Raw genomic sequence first — 17,654 nt, forward strand, 5'->3', positions numbered from 1 at the left:
AAAGATAATTGCTTGATATCAAACTATAAATGAAACACCTAGTACCAAAATCCTTCTTACTTTTAACTAATTTGCAATGAAAGTATTACTAATGGTTGAATTAATAACTTAAAAGTTATTTATTAACCAGTTATTTAATAAAATTCAACCACTTCCCCCAACTAGTTTTTTTAAATTAATTATTTTTTAGATTTTTATTATTTAGTTTTAGATTTACAGAAAAATTCATCTACATGTACAGAAATTTCCTATAGTCCTCCAGTGCCTGCATATAATTTCCTCTGTTATTTACACCTTGTACTGTAGGGCATGTGGCATATTTGTTACAATTGATGAACGAATACTGATATATTATTAACTAGAATCCATAGTTTATATTTAGGTTAAAGCTTCGTGTTGTATATTCTGTGGGCTTTGACAAATGTATATAACATGCGTCCATCATTACTACATGTTACAGAAGAGTTTCACTGCCTCAAACTAGTTCTTTTTTCCTTAATGTGGCACTATTGTAGTATTTTGCCATCTTATAGGGCATTAAAAATCTAGTAATGTACGCTGAAAAAACTGATATACTGTAGCTAATTGATCTAAAACCACATTTATTGTTTCTTTGAAACAGTAACATTTAGCTACCCAAATGTAATTTTATTGTAGCATTTCAAAATAAATATTATTTTATAACCATTAAGGGCCGTATCTTTCTATTTCATATGCAGTTTTTTATTTGTAGTCCTTAAGAATGATGAAAAGTTTATTACATACCTACTAGTCTTATTCTGTGGTCAGTTATTTGGAAAGGAAAAGCTGTACTCAGTTTGAATTTAGTGCAATTGTTTATTTCTGTGTGTTTGGGGATCCAGTAAATGTACTAAGGAAAATTTTACCTATAAATACAATGACTTTTATTGACCATGTGATTTCAATATATGCAGGTTATTTCAAGTTGAACTGTGATCTTATTTTTGCATAGTATAAACAGATCAGTTTTTTCCTCTGTGGAAACTAAAAGTGAGAATGACTGTTAATTTGAATTGCACCCAAATAATACTATCTTCTAAGCAGATACAGAAACAGTAAATCTGAAACTGAGTTATGGTAATTATGAATGTTTTTTAAAAGTTGAAGAAAAAATCTAAAATAAATATAATTGATTTTATGGTCAATATTGTGCTAACAAGAGTGAAGGCAACTATACAAAATGAAATCAGAAGATTACCTTTTCGAAGAATTTTAGGAGAAAAAATTGATTTATGATTAAACCATAGTTGAGTCATATCATTTGCAAATGACTTTGTAGTATGATACTTGTTAAAAAGCAAGTATTCTTCTGTACAATACTGATGCAAGCACAAAATGAAAGAGCTGTGTAGTTAATGAAGTGTGGATAACTTAAAGAAGTTGGAAAAGGAAGCCAGAAAGATAAATAAAAATACCACCTATCAGAAATGGTTAGAGGAACTATTATAACTATTATCATCTATCACAGAAATATAGAAAATAAGTGCAGCATATAATCTCTCATTTATCTGGCTTTATTTGGGAATGAAGTGTTCCACATAAATGCAACTTTTTCAAAAGTGAAGCATCCGAACTATTATTGTTTTAATTTAAGAAATTCAATATCTGTTATTTTCTTCCCAGCCTTCTTAAACAGAGTATGCTCTGTATTTTGCATTGGCTTGATGACTTTGAGGTTTCATAATGAACATTAAAAACTTCCCTGTGCTACAAAATAGCAATATCCTCAGAGTTATTAAATTTGAGGGAAGCAACTTGCCTCCATGCTAAATGATTTGACAGCTTAGATTTTTTAGGAGACTTGTTTTTATTCTACATTTTTTCTGTTTTTCTTTATTATCACTACTCAATTTTAATCTGCAGCTTTAGTCTACAGCAGATTGGAGAGTGATTTAAACAGGCTTTCCAGAATTGGTCTGAAATACGGGCAAAAGGTAGAAATGAAGTCACGAGACACAAGTACCCACCATGTAATGTAGAGCAGGAATCTATGGCATGCATTTTGGCAACTCAGAGAACATACTGGTCTCTTTCTTGGCTTTCTGTTAAATATTGCCAAATAGCCAGATAAGTCACTTCGGGTCAATGAGAGATTATCAAGAATATAAAGACCTACAGCTTCAGTGCCAAGGGCTTTAACTGAAGCAGATATGACTTAAAGAAACTGAAAGTTAGCCACTAATATAATTTAAATAAATGGAATATTAATCTAAATAAACTAAATATTGATAATTGAATATTAGAAAAGCATGTTAACCTCTCACTAGTAACCAGTGCATATAACTTAAATACCTTGAACATTAAGTATCATATGAGGTAAACTATGGAAACAAAAAAAATTTGCATGGAAGTGAATTTGTCACTTGGATGTGGTTTAGGAACAGTTCTGCCAAGAAACTAGAGGATAAACCAAGTCCTTTTTGGAGATGGTTCTGTAGGTTTATGTTGGTTTGCCCCCTCTTTCTGGTAGGGGGAATTAATTAGGTTTACTTATTTATTCTTAGAGGAAGTCCTGGGCATTGAGCGCAGGACCTTAATCGTGCTAACCAGGTGCTCTACCACTTGAGCTATACCCTCCCCCAACTCTTTTTTATAAGACACTATATACATATATATATATATGTATATATTTTAGTAAATGTGCTGTTGTAGGGAAGACAATGGTGGATTAATTGCTTATTTTTTATCGTTAGGATTCAACCTACAGAGAGCAGTTAAGTATCCCGAGTATAGGATTACCTTTGAAAACCAAAGTATTTGCAGCTGTACAAGCTACTAATCTGGATGGCAGGTATTTTCAAACCCTTATCTTTTGTTGATTAAAACATTTTGGCTGTGTAAAGCCCCATGAATCATAAAGTTGGCACATTCGTTTTTAATTTAAAAAAATATTGTCATTACCACACCATTTCGGAATGAAAATAAATCGAAATAACAAATTACACAGATTAAGAGGTGACATACACTTTATGCCATTAATTGGAAAAGTACAATTCTTCCCATAAAGGGGGGGGGGTAGTGACTGGAAGAGGGCATGGGGAAATCTTCTGGGAGACTAGAATGTTCTGTTTTTTCATTTGAAAAATGATTAATCAGATGCAGTTATTTTGTGAACACTTATGATTTGTACACTTTTCTAAGTGTATGTTACTCTCCAATAAAAATTTATTAAAAGACAAAAGAACTTTTCCCATAAGGATCTGAACCAAAGTTACATAATACAGTCCCCAGAAATATCTTTGCAAGAAACAAAAACCATTTGAGTTTCATATGATACTTAGAGAATCCAAAGTGATCAAAATTGAAAGGAAATCCAAAAGCTGAAGATCCATTCCTGCCCTAATTAAAACAAAATTGTAACATGTAACTGGTTTATTTTGGGCTTCTCATTTATTATTATTTAAACTTTGCAGCCTGAGAAGATTACTCCACTCGAGAAATTTGGTTCTATTTTCTCTTTTCTCTTTCTGTCTTCATGGCATTTCTATTCTTGGATATATATGATTCTTGATGTGTGATGGCAATTTGTTGCAGACTTTTAAGCACTTTGAGTTTAGGACAACATTTTAATTACCAAGAAGTCTCTGCAAATAATTAATAAAAACTATTTACCACGGAGTAACGTGTTTGTCAATATCTACTTCCCTTGGGTTAGTAACTAACCTCCAGAAAGGAGATTCTGACACTAGATTATTCTTATTTCTTTCTGCAGATGGAATGTCTTAATGGATTATTGCTATACGACCCCATCAGGGAACCCAAATGATGATATTCGATATGATCTCTTCCTTAGGTGGGTGCCTGTGTCTTATATTGATAGAAATGGCCCAGTTGTAGATAACTGAAATAGAGAAGCTAAGTCAGACAAACAAATTATACAGTACTTTTATAGTTTTTGAACTTAAAGTTTTACATTTTGAACTTTTAGTCCTCATAAAGTTGTAAGTATAACAGTGAAGAACAGTTTTCAACATGAAATACTGATATGGCTGTTGTTGAATGAGAGTTGAAAGTAAGTTTGGTCCATCAAAGATGTTTTATTCATGTTTAGGACATGGGACTATTTCACTGTCTTAGGAAAAGCATGATTAGGGTATTATTGGCAATAAGAGAAAGGCAGAGAGGGTACTATTTATCTGAAACTAGGCTGTCTCATGGTATGTCAAAAGGAGAGTAAAATTAAACCAATGGTCTAGATAATTTAGACCCCAAGATGCTTTTCTTCATTTATCAGTATTTAATATGAAAGTGCAATATAGCCTACCACTCCTTTTTTTTTATCAGAGCCAATAACTTCAAGTTCATTCTGCAATAGACAGTGACAGAGTGAATGTAATCTACATTTGGGGAAAGGGGACATTGATCATAAAAACATTCAATCATCCCAGTCCCCTTTCAGAATTTTTATCTGACAGGGGAACAGACTTGAGATTCGAGCAATGGCTTCTAATCATGCTTATAAAATGCAGTGGGCTCTGATCACGGCTACTTATTGACACGTGATGGGAGTAATATAATGGGAAACCAAAAGAATAAGTTTTATTGGCTAGTTAAGGTTAAGATGATATTCATAGGGTATGGTCAAACTGACATCCTTATATCCTATTGCTGGAAGTTTTATTTTGGGCAATACTTTTGGGAAAAAATGTCAGTATATATTAAAAATCTTTAGAAGACTTCATATTCTTTGATTCTATGTTTATGAATTAGGAAGCATATTCTAAAATATTTATGATTTTTTGTCAATCAGTGCTAGTTAAAATAGTAAAACATGGGTACCAAATGCATATTCAGCAGTAAGGGAATGGCTATTTTAATTATGCAGAACCAGTAAGTTGAGAGCTCACACAGGCACTATAATCACATAAAGTTATTTATAAAACAGAAAAAAAAATGGTTCTATTTTATCTCTTCCCCTTCTGTCTTCTTGATATTTCTATGTTTAGAAATATGTGGTTCTTTAAAATTTAAATGGGTTAAAATATGAAGGGGAAGAATTAGCACATACAGCTATTTGTACAGTTGACCTCGTGTATATACTACATGATGGAAAAGACTGTAAGGAAGCACATCAAAAGGTTCACAGGGTTATTCATGCACAGTGGAACTGTGGATCATTCTGCTCTGACATTTCTCTTATTTTCCAGAATTTCTATAATGATTGCATATTGATAATCTGGAATCTGGTCATCAGACTTTCTGTATGACTATGGCTTCAGCTTAGTCCTCCTTTCAGTTTTCTTCTTGGAAATTATAGCGACTGAAATGGGTAACTAAAAAAAGTCGTCCAAATACCATTTGCAGTGAAACTAGGAGGAACAGAAAACCTAGAAATCCCAAAGTATGTGTTAATGTGGATAAAAGTGGTTAAGATCAAGACAAAACAGTGCAGGGAAAAGCTTGCAGAAAGCAGTGTGGGAAGAGGTGGCAGGAGGAACAGGGAAGAAAAGTGAATGCTGAGGGGCCCCCGTGGCACAGATCCCAGAAAGCCCCAGGAAGAAGGCACACCTGCAGGAACAGAGGGGCACAAGCTAACTTAATTGAGAAAAAAGGGCTAAACAACAAACCCACAGAATACCAAAGGAAGGGGGAGATCCACATGGAAATGAGGAGGGTACGGCCCCACCAGGTATTACAGGTAATAGAAGCCCTAATGCTATTAAAGGGACATGTACTATGTGAGGACAGACACATAGATAAAAATTTAGAACAGGAGAGAAACCGATTCAAAATGTGGAAATTTACCGTATGATAGAGTGTGATACCATACAAATCAGTGGCATTAACAGAGATGTTTTAAAACAGTGCTGGACAGTAAAATAACTATAAGAAAAAATAGCACAGAATCTGTGCTTCACTCAATATACCATGATGAACTTTAAATAGATTATTAATTTAAATGTAAAAACTACACTTTTAAAAGTGGTAGAAGAAAACATGCAACGTAGCTTTAGAACATTGGAGTAGGAAAACCGTCTTCAGCCCACATACTAGAAACCATAAAATAAAATATTGAAAAATAAATTAAATAAAAATAAAATTTCTGTGTGCAGACACACACACTGTGAAGACTGTCCAAAGCCGAACAGAGGAAAACCATTTACAACTTACATAACAAACAAGGAGCTACATTTCCTAAAAACAAAAATTTACAGGAATCAGAAGGAAATGGCCAAGAACACAATAAAAATTGGGGCAAAGAAACAATTTTCAGATAAAGAAACACAAATGGCTCTAATAAACATGAAGGGATGCACATATTCATTCACACTAAGTAAAAGGCAAATTAAAACTATATGGTGATATTTTATTGTTCCTATTAAATAGGGAACAATTCAAAATTTTATGCATACGCTTTGTTGATGTAACTCAGAGAGAGAGTGATTTTTTCATATGTTACTGGGGGAGTACAAAACGCAACAATCTTTATAGAGGGCAATGTGGCAAAATCTGTTAAATGATCCTGCAGATAAATAGATGTATTGTAAGGCTATTCATTACTACTTTGTAAAATACAAAAGAGTCAAAACAATTCAAATATACATAAATAAGACCCTGGCCAAATAAATTCTGACACATGTGCATGATGAAGTAATATACAACTATGGAAAAAAAACTAAGGAGGCTCTCTAAATTTTGATTAGGAAAAATCTCTAAGCTAGATTGCTAAATTTAAAAAGGCATGGTACAAAAAAATACAGTGTGCTATCATTTGTCAGCACAAGAAGGGAGAACATTGAGAATATTACTTCTGCTTCTATTTGCGTATGTCCTATGGAGATGCAGTGACGTGTGAGATCACTTGGGTTTGCATGTGGACGTGGAATAGCATGCACAAGGGCAAAATGAGGCGAAAGACTTTTTACTGTATATATTTTATACTGTTTGAGTTTTTGAACTGTGTGAAAGTATAATTCCTCTAAAATTTGACAGTAATCTTTAATCAGAAACTGATCTGTTTAAATTTTATGATCAAGGTCACCCTTGTCACATCTGTCGAGTTGGCTTATTCTCTTATTAAATATGTGTTACACGGCATAATTTTGTTAACTCTTAATGTAATGGAGTACTCTTAGTATTGCAGAATTAACTTACAAGTCATGGTGGGTTGGTACTTCCCAGTAATATCCTGTTATCATATTCCCTAAAATATAGCTGTGACAAAGATCCTCAGACCACCGTCATTGAAAATGGCAGAAGCCAACGGGGCCGCTTTTCCTTTGAAGTGTTCCGGTTCGTGAAACACAAGAATCAGAAGATGTCCACCGTCTTCCTGCACTGTGCGACGAAGCTCTGCAGGGCTGATGACTGCCCCTTCCTTATGCCAGTATGTTTTTAGCAACTTTATTCTGAGCTGTTGAACTGATCCAAGCTGGAAGGTTATCAAGTGTTAGGAACTAATTTCTCCGTAGAAAGTGAGTACGCAGCAGTGTGCTTGAAGAAGGATTTTTTTTCATTCATCCAGTAAAGATTTATTGAGTGCCTACTTTGTGCTAGGCATTATCCTGGGAATACAGAGACCTGTGCATGAGTTCTGAATTCACTTGGCTTATCCCTTAGGAGAATGAGATGGTCATGGAAGAAAGTAAGACAAAAATGTTTTGGTGCAAAGGCAGACGTATACGTGGGTTGTGGTAAGAGGCACTATTCACCATGGTCAGAGAGATGAAGCAGGAGAGGCTGGGAGGCGTGGTGGAAGGGATGCAACTCAAGTGGTGACTCTGAAAACAGATGAACCCCAAAGGGCAAAATCAAGTGTGAGAGACAGTCCATGCCAAAGGATGCTCAAAGTCACAGACACATGACAAAGAGCAACCAGGGGCTTCTAGTCCTTGAGCAGGGGTGCTGAGCGGAGCAGAGGACGATGAGAAAACCTGGGATGCGGGCAGGGCCAGCACTGGAAAGTTAGATTAGGAATCCCTCGGATTAAAAATTAAAAGCTGTGAAAAGTGTGGATCTGGACTCTGTACTGCCACCACTAAAATATAGATACATTTACTAGTGAAGAAAAAAAATTCTATTTCTGACAAGCCCCTTAGAAGGTTCCATTAGTATTCTCACCTGAGAAAAATGCAGTCATGTTTTTTGATTTGAAATAGCCTTAATGTGTTTATAATTATACTCAAATTCATGCATTTCTTCACAATCATTGATTGCTTTAGTCCTAACTAGAAATATCACACGGGGTTAAATGGAGAGTCCACATTTCCTTGGCTCTGTCCTGACCAACATTTCAGGGGAAGATTTATTAAAGGCTTGAGAGAAATAAAAGTAGAAAAGTTTGATAAACACAGCTCTTTTTCAGGAGGGCAATTGAGCCATGTAAATTAATGAGGCAATGCACAATTACAACAGGAAGAAATAAGAAATGTGGCCCCAGCCAGGATAAGAAACACTGCAACAGTTATATGCAAAGTAGTTAAAATAAATGCACAGAAGTAAATGAATAAAATTAAACATTTGGTATCTCTTCCAAAAGAATCTGCATTCCAAATGGCCATAAAGAAACAATTGTGGGCTGGTGTGGAATTTCATTTATTTTCATTAACTCCTTAGATTTGTGGCCACAGAGAAAGGCGAGATGCGGGGAGGAGGACCACTTGGAGCCCCCAGAGTACTTCTGGCAACGCTGTCCTCTCTGCCGGCCCCATCATTACTCGGAGCGGTAAGAGTACTGCTCCTTTCCTGGTGGTAAAAGTGTTCCAGCATGGCTTGTTAGTTGTCTTCCAAGGAGAACTCAAAGTGGTTCCTAAAGAGTATTAATTAACTGTGAGGTGAGATAAACTGCTAGACAACTGTAATTTCACAATAGTTTTCTGTTTATTCAACTTACACATGACGGGCAATATTATCTTCATCACTTTTCCCTTTACACACACACACACACACACACACACACACACACACACACACACACACACACACACACACACACACACAACACGCACGCACACATGTATACACTACTGGACATGTTATATTTTCCCATCCGGATCCACTCTGCCCTTCCCTGGCCCATGTGAACAGCATCCCCTGGCTGCCCCGGCTGAATAGTTTCTGGCTGCACTTGTCCAATAGGTGGCGCTGTCCGAGGATGAGTGTGAAGTCCATGCAGCTCTTGCCAGACAAGTCTCCCCATACTACTACTGAAAGTTCTGGAAACCTTCCCCGAACCCATAACTTGACTCTCTTGTGAATTCCCTCCATCTTTATAAGTAGTCCTATTAAACCTCCTTAAATTGCCTGTTTGGATACCATTTGCAATATCCCCACCAGTGCGCTCATTTGTGCTCATCAATCTAGTGGACACACCTGTTCATACACATATATTCTCATGTGTACATCTGTGCATGCATTGTCACACACACTCTCCAAATGGGATATTGCTTAATGAGCATAAACCCAGAGACATACAGAATCAGCTGAATAAAACAGACATGCCTTATAAACAACACATACAGAAGTCTGAAAAACTGGTTCCGGTTCCAGCTTTTGTCCTAACAAGATGTAGGACTTGGGAGTTCACTTCTCTAGGCAAAAGTTTCTTCGTTTTAAAAATAAAGGTTTATAAAAGTAGCCTTTGATACTCTTTCTAACTCTATAGTTCTAAAGTTGTCTTGAAAAACACAGCAGAATTCTGATTTGGATTATACGGTAATAATTTTTTCTCTATTTTATATTAGCCACTATCATTATGTTTCAGTTAGATTATCTTTACCTTTTCTTCCACACCTCCTGTCCCACAATGAAAAGAAAGTTTTACCTGAAATGGGTAATTAAGCAAAAAGTCACTTGGGCCTGAAATCCAAACAATTGCTTTAATTATTCATTCATTACTGTTTGTGCAGACATATTATTATTTTAAAAATAGGCCCTTTAAAATGCAGAAGTTTATTAAATATGAAATTTCAAACTTAGCCCATGCTCCCTGAGGGTCTGATATGTTTTGAATGGTTTGAAAATGATTGATGTGTGGTTTGTCAAAGGCTCAATTCTTATCTCCATCAAGCTGTCAGAAATAGCTCATAGAATTACACTGCATGGAAACTCAGCTCTTGTTGCCAATAATTAGGAATACTTTGGGGTAGGCCCAATAAAAGAAAATAATCCATATTTCTGTGGAGCATATCTGGGGTCAGTTTGCTGTAAGAAAACAATGTTGAAAGTGACAACTCTCCATGTTGAGTAGATGACTTTTCCTCCTTATTAACTTCCTTACTTGAACCAAATCAAATTTAAATATTACAAATTGTAAATAATTTGCTAGTGATGATAATTTTATAACTGACTCAAAATTATTAAGACCTCCAAATCCCAGTAAAGATGGCCAAGTACAAGTTTCTAATCCTACCATAACTAACCAGCCATCCGAAGTTACCCCCCACAGCACGTCTAGTCATCCAAAATATCTATGCTCAAAACTCAAAGAGCTAATAATGCCTTTGATAACAATGCCTCTGATGTCTTGCCTGGATTTCTTCCTTTCCAATTTCCACCTGTTTCCACCTTGAAGATGACATTTATTTCCCAATGCACTAGGGTTATCTCTGTCACCTTGGTCTCTCCACCAGCAAAGCCTCCGAAGAATCGTGTTTAAACCTTCCAGTTCCCCTTGATTCTCCTCTCACTCTCTGTGGGTTTATTTCTGGTAATGTTCATAAATAGCAGTAAGGTGGTCCTTATTTTTGGATATCATGGTGGCCTCACCACCTAGAGGACCATGTGTAAAAATATTTACATTATAATACTATAATAATCCATGCAAAAACATTTATTTTAAATTCCATATAAACATAACTCAGGAATCAAGCTCTATCCATCCACAGGCAAGTTCTATGCAAACTTCATGTCCAGCTTAATGACCAGGGCTCCCTTCTTCACTTTACCTTTACCTTAGTTCCACTAGAATTTATCTCTGCCGATCCTGAGGCCGATTTTCGTAGACAAGTCCAATTTCAAGCTTAATTTGCTCTCTCAAAGCTCTCTGATACTTAGAATTTTTGCTGTTTGCTCATTGAACCACTCCTTCCACTAGATGTCTGGCTTAGGTCAATTTTAATAAATTGTTAAGCCTCAGAACTTCTGTTTTGCTTTGTTTTAATGAAATCAAATACTTGCTGTTTTTTTTCCTCCCCAACATTGTTAATCTTTTTTGTTAGTTGATTTAGGAAAATATTCACGTCCTCAAAATTCAAAATCCTCAAAATTCATGAGGTGTTCTTTTTAAGCTCTGAAATGCTAAAACTATTTGGTAGGGAAATGCTTATCGTTGGGTACAATTCTGGAAATTTAAAGGTACAGTCACTGGATAACAGTAGTACCTAATTTTTTTTAACATAAATTTCTACTCTTGTCCAACTCAGTTTTATGGGTAGCTAATAATTCACTCTAGCATGTTTATGTAGCCCCTGCATGGGACAGACACTTTGCTAGGAACTAGAGATACAGTAGAGAATAGGTCACGATCTTTGCCCTCTGGGATCAGCATTCAAAGGTGAAGATAGACTATTAACGGACATAACACAGTGGAGAGTAAAAAGTTTCAAGGCTCTCAACTTGAAATATGTGGTTCATTTTACTGCACAGTTAACTGAAGATTTAAAAAATAGTTTTCTTGTGCTCTGAAAGGAAAAATATTCATTCTGCATATATCTTTGCACTGATGTTCACTTTTCCCATTTATTTCAGCTGCTTATAAGAGAGAAAAGCAGAGAATGGCAGTTTATCTGCCACTTTTGGTTTTCAAACTGCCATGGTGTTGCTGCTATCACTTGCCTCCTGTGGGTCCTCGGCTAGCTATGTGTTTTGTTGAAGAGCTCACCAAATTTAGAATTCCAGTCTGTTTAAATTCCAGAGGTTTCTTTCAGTGTATATGTATATAAGACTAGCTTGGTCTGAGAGAAAAACAGAAGTGTGTGGTGATAGAAAGCTCCTCGAAAATGTCTAGCTCCCCTTTCTAGACAGCACTTTGATTTTCTTTTAATTGCAGTGATCCTAAAACTACAGGATACCAGACGCAGCAGATAACAGATAGAGTTGTTCTTGCTACCCTTATTCACTATCAAATACAGTTTCAAACAATATCCAAACATGACACACGCTGATTTCAGCCACCTGCCAAAGGTAGGATGCTTTCAGTTTGTCAGAGCCCTGGAACCTGGAGCGGGTGTGGCTCACTTGGCATTTTGTCCCCACATGGAGATTTTGTCCACAGCCAAGTCCTCGTGGGTGACACCTGGGATGGTCTTCTTACAGAAGTGCTGGTGGTAATGTAAGAAAGGAGGAGATATTCTGACTTCTTTTATTAACCTGAAATTGCAGAAAATGGTGGGGGCATCCATTATAGAACTTTTGCCTAATTTGGGACACATAAGAGGAAGCTTTCTATTCTTTAACATAAACCTTTTTTAAAGCAAATAAATGTGATTTCTAAACAAGGACTAACTTTTTAAAAGGAGTTTTAGAGCATTATATATTCTCCTCCATGTTCCAGTGAGGCACCTTGTCTTGGGAAAGGGGCACACAGATCTTTTAGATGAATTAGTCACAGTTGCGCATCCCATCTATTTACATGAGAAAGAATTGTCCTTATAGGGTGATGTTGGTTGGAGGTTAGGATTTTCTCAAGGATGCCCTATAATGAAAATTTGTATTTTTTTTCTTTTTGTCCTACAGCAGTGTACTGCACCATTCTAAATAATCCTATGAATAAGTGCTCTATGTATTTTGGACTTTGTACTTCAGGATCAAACAGCAGAACCGTCATTTCTGCCAAGACTCATGTCTGAAAAGAAATGGCATCAGATGTTTTATAAATATCTCACCAGCTTCTCCCATCAGTTGTTTCAAATACTAATCCTGAAGTTATGTAGTTTGAGATATTCATCTCTTACACTAAAAATATTTCCCATACTTTTATAGTTTATATTATTTTAGAAAAAGGACTCTGAAGCTGAGCTTTTATTTAAGCATATGTTTGCTTTGTCATGGTGGCTGTGACAGATGGAGATTTCTCCATCTGCAAAATGGGGGTAGCAGTAATAGCTAAACCATATGGCAGTTATGAGAATTAAATGTGATAACATATGAGATAGGACTTTGTAAACAGTATGGCATTACACACATTAATTGTAATAATATTTATACTCTAGAATCAGTCAACTGCACACATTTTATGGTTCAAATAACAAACACAGACACATATACACCCATGTTTTTAAACGCAAATATAAAACCTACTCTTTGTACAATCTCAAGGGTTGATTGCTGTATGATTACAAAATGGGTAACAAAAATTGGGAAACCAAGTGAATGTGTTCGTTGCGTCTATTACGTTTGCCAGGGAAAAGTGAAAAATCAACAGCTTCAGTCTTTAACAGATGCAAATAAAACCACAATTCAATCTCAGGAGTCATGTTTTCCTTTCATTTAGTCATTAAGTGTGAATTTATCCTCTTGGAACTTAAAATGATGTTTTTGCAGATTATGATGGGCAAATTGACAATACTTAAAATAGAGTGGCACTAAATAATGAATATTTCTCTGTAGCAGAATAACAAATGACAGGTTATAGGGCTCTAAAAAATGTAATAGCTGTTCACAGTTCCTGCCCCCACTAACATGACTGGAGAGAGAATGATGAAGCAAAGTCGGCAGGAAAGAATACAGCACAGCGCATTTTGTGATTATATTTGTGTGCCCAGGGCAGCGGCAGGGCATGGGCTTGGGGGAACGGACAGATGATAAAATCTCAGACATATGAAACAGGAAATGGGAAAGCAGATGGTTTAGGGGGATTTTCATTATTATTTTCCCCAGGAAGCTTGTACGTGAAGGTGAGGGGACATCTAGATAAAGAGTAATTACAGAATTATAACAAACGTAGGTAAATATTTGGAGTCACAATGCTTTTCTTTTCCTTTTTTCCCCCTCCAGATGAGACTCCAACCAACAATTCACAGCTTGGTAAGATAACTAACATATATTGAAAATGAAAGTATAATTTAAAAAAAATGTTAAGTATTTTTTGGTGATCAGTTACAAAGCTGTAGTCAACTACATGTAATGAGCCCTGATTTTACAAGTTTGTTATATTGTAAATCACAGTTTACTGAGGATTTCTGAGCTCATATGCAACCTGTTGGTCAATTTTTATAGCACTTTATAGATGATTTTTTTTGTCTGCCCAGGGAATACCAGGCCTCTAATATATACAATCCTTTGGCATTGAACTGAATTATAATCAAATAAACTATAGCACAATCCAGTCTCATGCTGTTATTCTGCAACATACTGATGAAAGATGCTTTGCAGATGTAAGTTGGAATAAGATGAGATCAATCTGATATTGGACCTTCCACTGTGTGTGATTATTACTTGCAGGTTCTCCAAACGAACCTCCTTTCCAGCTGAACGCCGTCACCAGTGCACTGATATCAGGGATGGTCGTTCTAGGAGTCACGAGCTTTACCCTTCTCCTGTGCTCACTGGCCCTTCTACACAGGAAGGCACCCACCAGCTTGGTGCTGAATGGCATACGAAACCCAGTCTTTGACTGACTGTAACAGGCTCTCGGGAGGCGTCACTGGCTGTATCGTGTGTAACTGCAGTCAGTGTTCTATCTGAATTGAATGCCAGCCAGCATTTGGTATTTGTAGGTTTGAGAGATTTCACAGTGTAGCTTGTCAGCATGACGTTAGTGAGAGAATTGTGATAATATTGCTCTTGTCACTTATGTTTGTGGTCAGCCCTATTTGTATGGCACCAGTGGGTATACTGACAATAAGCAAACACCATTCAGGACTTAGTTCTTAGTCATTATTTCACTTTATTTCAATTTTCTTTTGATTAGTGGTTTTATAGATAAAAGATAGGCATAGAAAAAAAAAGAATTTGTTGCATTTTATCCCTAAGCATTAAAACCTGTTGTGATGGCATTTAGATTTACATTTGTGGTCCTGAAATGAAAGTTGCTTTTTGTTTTTTTCCAGATAATTGCAGCTTGGGGATATGTTTTAATTGGAATGGCCAATTTAGACACCCGAGATTTAATTTCTCATTCTATGACCTCCTATGTTTTTGGCTGATTTCCATGTCTGAAGACATTCCTTTAAAAAAAGAAGAAGAAGAAGAAAAGAAACCTCTTAAAATGTATCTTAACCTGGGGGAAGCATCCATTTGTGTGGCAAACAGTAAAAATAGTCGTGAACTTCCAAAGGATACTAAGTGACCCTAGATCATTATTCATTTGCTCCAAATGGCTATGATCCATTTTCTCCTTCTGGTTCAAGTGGAACATCAGCACACGTTCACTCTGCTCCCGGGTAAACTACACCAGCTGCCATTGCAGCTGCGCTCCTGGCAGTGCAGCAACTGCCAAGACGATTCTTAATTCAGTAACCGTTACCTGGGAAAGCAGACAGCAGTCGTGGGAAGAGGCCGTTGGCCCCACACACAAGCACGGCGTTCCTGTTTGCATTTTTAACAACCTAGGTTCCTTTTTTCTTTTTTTTTTTTTTCTGTTTTTCTCCTAGAACAAAAGGAAACAGGTTAAATGTGCTTTGCAGAGCTTTGTTCGCATCTCTACAAAAAAAAAGATTCCCTTTCTTACAAATTTCTGATGCAGGTAAGACATACGGTCTGGAGGAAGCCTACCTTTTAAGGTGTCTTCTTGAAGGTGTCATGATTGCCATGGAATAAACAGTATTTTCCTCTAGCAGTAAACTGCGAAAAGCATTTTATCCTTTATCTGTTTTTCAAAAAGTTTCAAAAGCCAAGTTTTAAGCCTATATTCTTACCAAGAAACAATCTTTCCTTTGTTCAATCTAGCCTTTGCGCAACTGAACACATAAAAGGATTCAGTGACAAACACCAGAACCCGGGATGAACAGCTACTAAAAGTGCCATTTTTCACATAAACATTGCTGTAGAGATGAATTTCCGTTTAACATTTGTGACCCATTGTTCAGGACTTAATTATACTGAACTACATGCAGATCACTATGCAATTTTAGATTTGTTTCAAATGAAGTGCCTATGCTCTGAAGTTAATAATTAAATCAATCGTCAAATCAAAAAACACCTTTTCTCCAATTTGCCCGACTAGTTCAGAAGAAAATATTTGTATTGCAATAATCAGCTGTATAATTGCCTCAACTTCTTCTTTCAAGGTGTAGACACAGCCAAAGGGAAATGGCATCTGGAAAGTCTCCAGTTAATTTCTTCAATGTAACAAGGTCTAACACTTAAAAAGCGAATCTCCTCTTCCTCATGTTACTTAAAAATAACTTTGAAGTGACCATTCTGAACTTTATCTGTGTTAGCAAATTTATTTACTAATTTAAAGGGGAAAATCCTACAGAAAAAAAAAAATGGACCATGCCACTTATGTGACCCTCTGTATACATGGATAGTATTGAAATATCCTGGTAAATCTATTTCAGATACTTTAAGTGAATTGCCATTGATCCGAGGATTAAATCCTGTGAATAGGACACTATATCACTGAAACTGGTTTGTCAGTTTGATTTTTGTGCTTTGGGGATAATTACTGTTTCAGCTGTTAACCTGTTAAATTCTATACACCATTTTATAAAACTAAATAATGGACGTATCATTTTGCAAGCAACTTAAATCTCATATATTTTTTGCTACCCTTTCATCATAAATGGGAGATCCACAGCTCTAGTGAGACAAGCCAGGTTTGCTTTATATAGCTTTGTTCTTACAGACCTGCAGTTATAGGTTGTACTGAGTTATAGTGTGAAATTATTACACAATTATTATAGTGTGAAAAAAAACCTTACAAAATATGTGCAAATGTTCCTTCAGTTTTAATACCTCAAACTGTTTTTTTTTTTTTTTTTTACACTTCAGGGGTAAGGTCTGATGACATGTAAACAATGATTGTTTAATAAAATAATTGTAAATGAATATCTTTAAAACAGTGGCCTTTTCTTGTTTTTTTTTTTTGTTGTTGTTGTTGTTGTTGTTTTGTTTTTAAGATAGTTCTCCATCCTCCTCTCAACATTCTTGTCAGCTGTGGAAAATGTGAGGCAGTGAACTTCTTGAAGTGAGAAAAAAACAGGAGAACAAGTAGGTGGGAGATACTTGTTTGTGAACACTCATGAGGCATAGAGTGAAGACATCTCAGAGGACCTGGCAGGAGAGAATTGTCCCAGGATGGGGAGGCTTCTATCCTGACAGCGGGGGCTATGAGGCTAGCAAACATTTGCTTTCATTTTATATTTATAAGAAAAATAGCAAGCTGACCATAGATCAATTGCTTTTGCAAGTAAGATTCCTCAATTATTTATAAGTGGGGAGACATTTAATACAAAACAATCCAAATTTGTAATTTAGAAAAAAATATACTTGGGTTGTAAATGAAGCAAACACCAGGGTTAGCTGGTGTATTAGCCCTGGTTCTCCAGAGAAAAAGAACTAATAGGATGTATGTATATACAGAGATTTATTTTAAGGAATTGGTTCACGTGATTATGGAGGTGACAAGTCCCAAGATCCGCAGTGGACAAACCGGAGACCCAAGAGAGCTGGTGATGTATGTCCAGTCTGAAAGCCAGCAGGCTCAAGACCCCAGGAAGAGCTCTTGTTTCAGTTCTAGTCCTGAGGAA

At 36.1% G+C, this 17,654-nt stretch overlaps 1 protein-coding gene across 6 annotated transcripts in view; it reads left to right on the forward strand.

Moving 5' to 3' along the window:
* ZPLD1 (zona pellucida like domain containing 1) overlaps positions 1 to 16,955 on the forward strand; it is a 335,223-nt gene extending 318,268 nt beyond the window's left edge. For all 6 annotated transcript variants that reach the window (XM_074362581.1, XM_045503822.2, XM_045503821.2 and 3 more), the window contains 6 exons: positions 2,715 to 2,812; positions 3,734 to 3,814; positions 7,177 to 7,348; positions 8,578 to 8,686; positions 13,957 to 13,986; positions 14,404 to 16,955. In XM_074362581.1, the coding sequence (XP_074218682.1) occupies positions 2,715 to 2,812; positions 3,734 to 3,814; positions 7,177 to 7,348; positions 8,578 to 8,686; positions 13,957 to 13,986; positions 14,404 to 14,579 (666 nt within the window). In that variant the 3' untranslated portion in view covers positions 14,580 to 16,955. The remainder of the gene's footprint in view (positions 1 to 2,714; positions 2,813 to 3,733; positions 3,815 to 7,176; positions 7,349 to 8,577; positions 8,687 to 13,956; positions 13,987 to 14,403) is intronic.
* Positions 16,956 to 17,654: the final 699 nt, after the last annotated feature.

Source organism: Camelus bactrianus, chromosome 1 (genome assembly GCF_048773025.1).
Source record: "Camelus bactrianus isolate YW-2024 breed Bactrian camel chromosome 1, ASM4877302v1, whole genome shotgun sequence".
NCBI classification, from domain to species: domain Eukaryota; kingdom Metazoa; phylum Chordata; class Mammalia; order Artiodactyla; family Camelidae; genus Camelus; species Camelus bactrianus.